This window comes from Argiope bruennichi, chromosome X1 (genome assembly GCF_947563725.1).
Source record: "Argiope bruennichi chromosome X1, qqArgBrue1.1, whole genome shotgun sequence".
NCBI classification, from domain to species: Eukaryota; Metazoa; Arthropoda; class Arachnida; order Araneae; family Araneidae; genus Argiope; species Argiope bruennichi.
In genome coordinates, this window is record NC_079162.1 from 17,588,140 (window position 1) to 17,595,070 (window position 6,931).

Below are 6,931 nucleotides of genomic sequence, written 5' to 3' on the forward strand. Positions count from 1 at the left end.
TCAAGCAATCTTAAAGAAATTTAACTAACAATGTTAAAAAAATATTTAAACATAATACTGTAATAAAACCTAAAACTACTAAATGTATGTAAAACAATTTCATTGGTAGGGTATTGATGCATGCTTTTTATTTGAAATAAAAACATTAAAGTATATACAAGTGCGCATTTTGCTGCGATTTAAAAAAAATACATTATTTTCATCTTTATATATGCATTCTAAGTATTTAGCATCATACAGTATTTTTCAAATCAATTTAATTAAATAATTCTTCAGTATGAAATAAGAAAAATTTACATAGTAAATGTTTCAAAATAATATTGGTTTAAACATACATAAAAGTATTAAATTTAAAATTGGTTTAGAAAAAAAATCATATCAGAAATAGAGTCATGCTGTTAATTTTTTCTTTATCTTAGCCTGGTAGCAGGAAAATGATTTTAAAGATACGAAAAAAACAGCTTCAACCCAATCTTTTAATACTTTAACCTCGGATGTCTCTTCTCAGACACCTTTCAAGAGGGTGCATGACATTTTTTAAATTTTTTTTTTTTAATTTTGATTGTTCAAAATACCTACAGACTGATAAGAAGATGTAGATTAATTTTTCTAAGAAATTCAACATCAAACAATTGCATATATTTATTTTTTGGAGCAATAAAAAAATCCTTATATTAAGTAAATAATTATGCATCGAATTACTTTTTCGAGCTCAAAGGATAAATTTAATTACAAAAATCTTATAACCTATACTTACTTTTGTATCCATAATAGAACAAATTTTTTTTCAGCATCTTCTTGTCATAGACTAAGCTCCACAGTTTTTTGTCAAATATTTTTCTCATTTTTCTATTTCTATTGATTTTCTCAATTCTATAGCAGAACTCAAATTCCATTATATAAATCCGTTATTTAATAGGTTCAAAATTCAATGCTTGGAATTTCTTGAAATTCAACGTGAAGCCACTGACTTTTTCTAAGATATCTTTCCACGAAAAAGCTCTATTTGTTTTTTTAAATCAACTGAAAGAAAAAAATACGTGAAAAAAACGTATCTAGAAAATCTGTAACGGAAATATAGAATTATGTAACTGATATGTAAGAAAGTTGTATTCACCCGAAATGCAGCGGTAATTATCTCTCCAATCAACTCGACTGTAACTTTACCCTGAAAATTTCCAAATGGTGGATCATTCTTATCATTACTGGCATAAATGATGAAGTCTGTATCATGATGTAAAACAGCATCCTCCGATATATCCATCTCCGAGCAGATCTACAGACGAGCCCATTGATGGTGTATGCCGCTTGGAAAATATTCGTTGTTGTGTCTAGAGGAATAAGTTGTATTTTATTCCCTGAGACAATAGCAGTAACTAAGATATTTTTTTGGTTGGTAGGTATATATGTTTGATATAGAATTTAAAATTAAATTTTCATCAGACAAGGGACATTTTAAAATTTTTTTCTGACACTGATGCTCTTTCGGAAAACATTTACTTACATTCATGGAGAGATAAGCAAGTAATAAACTAATAATAATGGCGGGATAATAAACTATCTTCCTGGCAACATCTCTTTAATATAACTACGTCTGATCTGTGAATAGGAATGAAAGTGTAAATTCCTGATGATAAACAAAGAAAAATTTAAAGTAAAAAATTATTGAAATACATATGAACAGAGAAAAAAAATATCTCGGCCTGAGTTAAAAACATCCCCTTATTAAACCTTGCACAATTTCAGAAATTCTTCTTTTGTACTTCAGCAACTTTAACAACAACAACAAAAAAAAAGAATGCTCAAGAATTTTAACTCAAACTTCTTCTTCATAGATGTCTTATTTATCATATTAATGATGAATTAAATTGTATTCAATTTCATTTCAAATGATATCTCATAAGTCCAAGACATTTTGCTGCATGCTTCCTTACATTTTTGGAGGAGGGGGACTAAGTAAATTAAATCTAAGTAATCTAGATATAGACTAATGACCGGCGATTTTATATAAGAAAAAAAGTATGGATAAACTTTTATTTCTTTAATCACTTCAATAAAAGCCTAGTATGACTGTCTCTTTCTTCATTTAAAGGTGAACTTTGATTTCTAGGTGGAAAAAAGTGAAGTGAAATGAGATGTTTTTCTTAATTTTTTTTCCCTCAATTACTCAAAAAACGACACATCCAATTCTAAAAATAGCTAAGAAAAGTTATCGAGAGTAAAACTCTGCCTAAAATAAATAATAGCATTATATATTTTGTTGCAGAAGTATAAAGTGTAGCTCTTATTAAAGTTCAAATTGACTTTTCCAATTCTCAATATATATATATATATATATATATATATATATATATATACATAACCGTTTTTTTTTTTTTTTTTTTTTTTTTTGACGAAGCAAATACCTCCTGAGGCAGGCTCAAAGAAGCGGAAGGATTACGAATCCTGGAATGAACAGTTATAAAAATTTAACACTAAAATATTTACTTTCATACACATCTATATATCGGTATATCAAAATTTGAGGGCTAGTGTGGTGTGGAAGTTACAATTTGAGCACTATTTAACTGATCACGGTTCCAAAATAACTTCTACGTAGCTTCTAAATAGAAATAAATACGGGGGAAACTAAACTAAAAATGAATGTAAAGGAACAGGTGCATCATAGCAGTTTATCTTTTTGTGCATTACTCATCACTTCTATTGTTATAGACATGAACCCTTCTACACTTGGAAACAAAAAGCAAAATCAACTGATATTTTCTTAACGTCTTCTTGGTCTCCTTTGATTCCAGATTTTCCTGCATCCGTCTATTGTTCTCTACTTGCAAACGAAATTTTTCAAGTCTTTCAGAAATGTTGATTGTACTGAACTACACAACAACAAACTTAGTTAAAACATTCTTTTTGTACTTCGCCCATGCACAACAAATTTTTTAAGCAGATCATAATGTGCTCATTGATACTAGCATCGCTTTTTCACTTCTGGAAACCCAAAGAGCCACTCCATATGTTTCTTTATCTCTCTGTACCTCTGTGTTTTAGGGGGCATTCAACAGCTTCACCACCTCTCATCAATCATGAAAAACATTTGATGGCTTTTAAATAACGCTTCTAAACAGGCTCCTAATATAATACACGCTCTTTATTAAAAATCTAGTAAGCCAAGATATTGTTTTATTTTAAGAAACCCAATGTCTCAGTCTTTTCGGATAGAGTGCTGTTCTGGATTCGCACATATAATATTCAGCATAAGATGGTTACAGTAATTCAATCAAAACTGGAGCTTATTGTCTTTTTCTTGATGTATTGTTTCAGTTTGAGTATTTTTTTGTTTAGACCTTCTAAATTTTTAGGATTTTATGAAGGAACCGCGAAGTTTGCCTTCAAAAATTTCTTAACGCATTCATTTTGAAAGATTTTTCCCATTTCTCAGAAGAATTCTTCAACTTTAGTGAAAAAGAATTCCCAAAGTATAATTTATAATACTTTAAAATATCTTTCAGATTCATAAAAAGACATCATATTCATAAAATTTTCAGCCATTTTTCTATAAATACAGAAGAATATTATCTCTTTGCATTACAATGGTTTAGTGGTAGCTTTATCCAAAGCACATATTTGAAATTTTAGTTTGAAATTGAACTAGCTAGCGTCGTTTTGGGTTATGACTTTTACATTTACAAGATCGACACAAATTTCAGCCAGCAGAGAGGTTTAATTAAAACTCTGCAGCTGTTCTAGTAATTAAAACAAATTTTATTTATGTTACCCGTTGCATTTTCGACTGCGTGAAAATGGATGGATAGATAGACTTTTTTTATAAATTTTATTTATAGTCTGCTATGTTTATGAATTAATGAATGATTGCAGGGTTAATCCGAATGAAGATACCAAAAGCAAAAGAATTTTTACAATTAATTCCATGTCTCATTCATCTCTCCTTTCTAAATGAAAGACAATGAAGAACGTGAAAAGTGCAATTATGGAAATTGCCCATTTACTCAAGGTAGCATTAACGTTATAACAGAACCTAAGGAGTGCAATGAGCTTCGTTTTCCTAAAAGTTGCTTTCTAAAAGGACCTTTTTAATATTAAAATACAACTACTACTGTCCAAGTTAGATGACAATCCACATTTCTAGAACCGCTCCCTATAGCTTCAGATAAGAAAGACGAACAATAATATTTCATTCTGTTGCAAAGAATCGGATAGTTAATGAGCGAAGCAAACAAGGAGGGCTCTCTCCAATCTAAGGGTTTTCGGAGAATCATATCCCAGAAAAATGAAGACTAAATTTAGATGCAGTTAAATAAATAAAGTAGTGCATTTTTTAATAAATACGCTATCAGAAGAAAAACCTATTAAATGTATTCTTGATATAAAAAATATTCGTTCGATTATTTTTTTTCATGCAAAAATGATATTTTTGTTCAAAATAGAACTTTGAATAATAATTTTGTGCCTGGCTCTTTAAATTTCAATAAAAATCTGGTGAAATAACTTTTAATTGAATTTTCGTGAAGAACATACATACTTGGAAAAATGCAAACTCTGCTGGGCATGAACAATCTGAAGTACATATTCGACATTTAAAGAAAATTAATAAAACTGTTCATATATTATATCATTGTTTTTTCTTTTTGATTTTTAACTGAATTCTATTGCAAGAAAAATTTATCAGGTTTCTAATGACTGTGGCCAAGGGACAATGAAAGAAATTATACTTGTCTAATGCAATATTCAGATAATTCAAGAAAAAATTTCGATAACAATTATTTAAAGTTGGAAAATAAAAATGAGGTAAAGATCTGCTTCTGGTCTTAAATCATTTAAAAAGAAACGATATTTTTACATAAAATACTTCTGGAAAAGACAAAAATTAATGATGGTGTATTTTAGGGCAAGACATTTAATGTTTGCTAATGTTATGAAAAAGCAGATAAATAATAAAATTAAGATTGTAATTTTATTTTGATCGGAAATTTTGAAAATAAAACTGAATTCTCCTGTACTTTTTCTTAGATATAGATAGCGCTTTCAAAGCCATAACAAAATGCTTGGTGGTTCAGTTAGACCTTTTCAAAATGTATGAAAAACAATATTTTCAAATGAATTTTCAACGAGGAATAAATTTCTAAATTGAATTAAATGTTCAAACTTGTATAATTACTTAACTTCTTGAATTGTTTTCAGATAATCGCCATAAACAGAAGTATTTCATGTGCTTATGATTTGTAAACATTCTTGAAAAAGAAATTCCTTTGTCAGAGGCGAATTGCACATTTTTGTCATAGTATGAATTCGCGCTATGACACATATATTTACAAGTTATTGTGGAGACACATTGATTCTCCTCAATAACTTTCAAATGAAAATCTTTCTCTCATTTTTACGATCAATTCGTGTTTAAAGCCAGACTTTTATAGAAAATTGATAATTTTGTGTGATGAAAATTTTTGTCCAATAATATAAATATTTAGAGCATCTATTTCCTAACTAATTACTTTAATCTATTCTTTTTAAAATTTCAAAGTCTAGCTTTAAAAATCCGGTATAGAAATGGTATTTGTGAATTTCTGTTATTTTGCATTCTCTCCTTACTCTCCCAATTCCCAATGACTTCATAATGTGAATCATTGGACCGCTGGTAAAAAGAAAATCATTCACTCTAATAATAAGATAAACGGCCTAGAACATTCAGTGCTGTTGTATAGATTAATGTAACGATGATTCTTTCTTTTTGCAGGATGAAAACATCACTAAGTCCCTGAATCTCTTAGACACTGTTTTGTGAAGATGTTTACTTCCACCAAGAAACAGAGATGTCTTCAATATGTTGACAAGATATCTCAAATACCTGATATAAAAGCTCTACAAAAATAACCGTCCTCCTGAAAAGCTATCTTAAAGGATGTGACAACTATTGCTTTCGATTAGATGATGGAACATTCCATGTGGCTGAAGGGAGCTATTTATACAAACATTGTGTTTCCAGGGATGAAAAATATTTTTTCCATTTGTCCTTTCAATCTCAAAATGATCGGGTCATACCGTGAATTTTGTGCTTTCTGATCTCCCTATTCATAAAGTGTTTAGATAAATGGAAATTGACTTGTAAAATTCAGGCGTGAATTAAATAGAAGCTTTTCTAATGTAAGTTATTATATAATGCCATTTTACTACAGTTTATCGATGGTATTGATCAAGTCATTTAGAGGAGACGGTATACTATCAATATTTGAAGTATTTGCGTTTAAGTGAATTTTAGATAAAGTAAGTTGTTGAATTCAGATCATTTTGATGAATGACTACAATGAATTGGTGCAGATGACAGATGTTATTTATATTCAAGACCTCAAGTAAATCATAATTCCTTCATTATTCATATGCTTCTTTCACATTTGCATTCCTTATTGTTCATGTGAAAATCGAAATCATAAGAATCCTGCTTGAAGAAATGTCTTCCAAGCTCATTTTTCTTTTCGTATTAGCAATGAATCTTAGAATGTAAAGAATGCATAAGGAGTTGAAATATACAGGTCTTTCTCTCTAATCATTCCAATAATTGATTTCTAATCTATGAGAGATTGTCATATACTTTCAGTTGGAAAATACTTTTCCAATAACTTATAAAAATAATTTTTTGAAATTAATTTTTATATGTTATTGGAGTCAATAAATGTAATACTGAAAAATTAGTAAATCTAAATTTTTATACTGTCCTTGGTCGTATTAGCCATACTTGATACAATAACATTTAAACAAAAACACTCGCCTGAAACTAAAATTGAATAAATTATGAAACTGTGAATAATTCTAATTCATACGATTTTTATCACTAAATTAGTTGTCTCATTTTGGAATTACTGAAAATGAGCGGATAACCTTCAAAACTAGCGTCTTTGCGTGTGCAAGAGTCATGGCATAA

At 29.0% G+C, this 6,931-nt stretch overlaps 1 protein-coding gene across 1 annotated transcript in view; it reads left to right on the forward strand.

The window, feature by feature from the left end:
• The window catches only part of LOC129958883 (Kv channel-interacting protein 1-like), a 111,400-nt gene extending 105,051 nt beyond the window's left edge, over positions 1-6,349 (forward strand). Inside the window, exon 7 of the mRNA XM_056071605.1 lies at positions 5,750-6,349. Within this exon, the coding sequence (XP_055927580.1) occupies positions 5,750-5,797 (48 nt within the window). The 3' untranslated portion in view covers positions 5,798-6,349. The remainder of the gene's footprint in view (positions 1-5,749) is intronic.
• Positions 6,350-6,931: the final 582 nt, after the last annotated feature.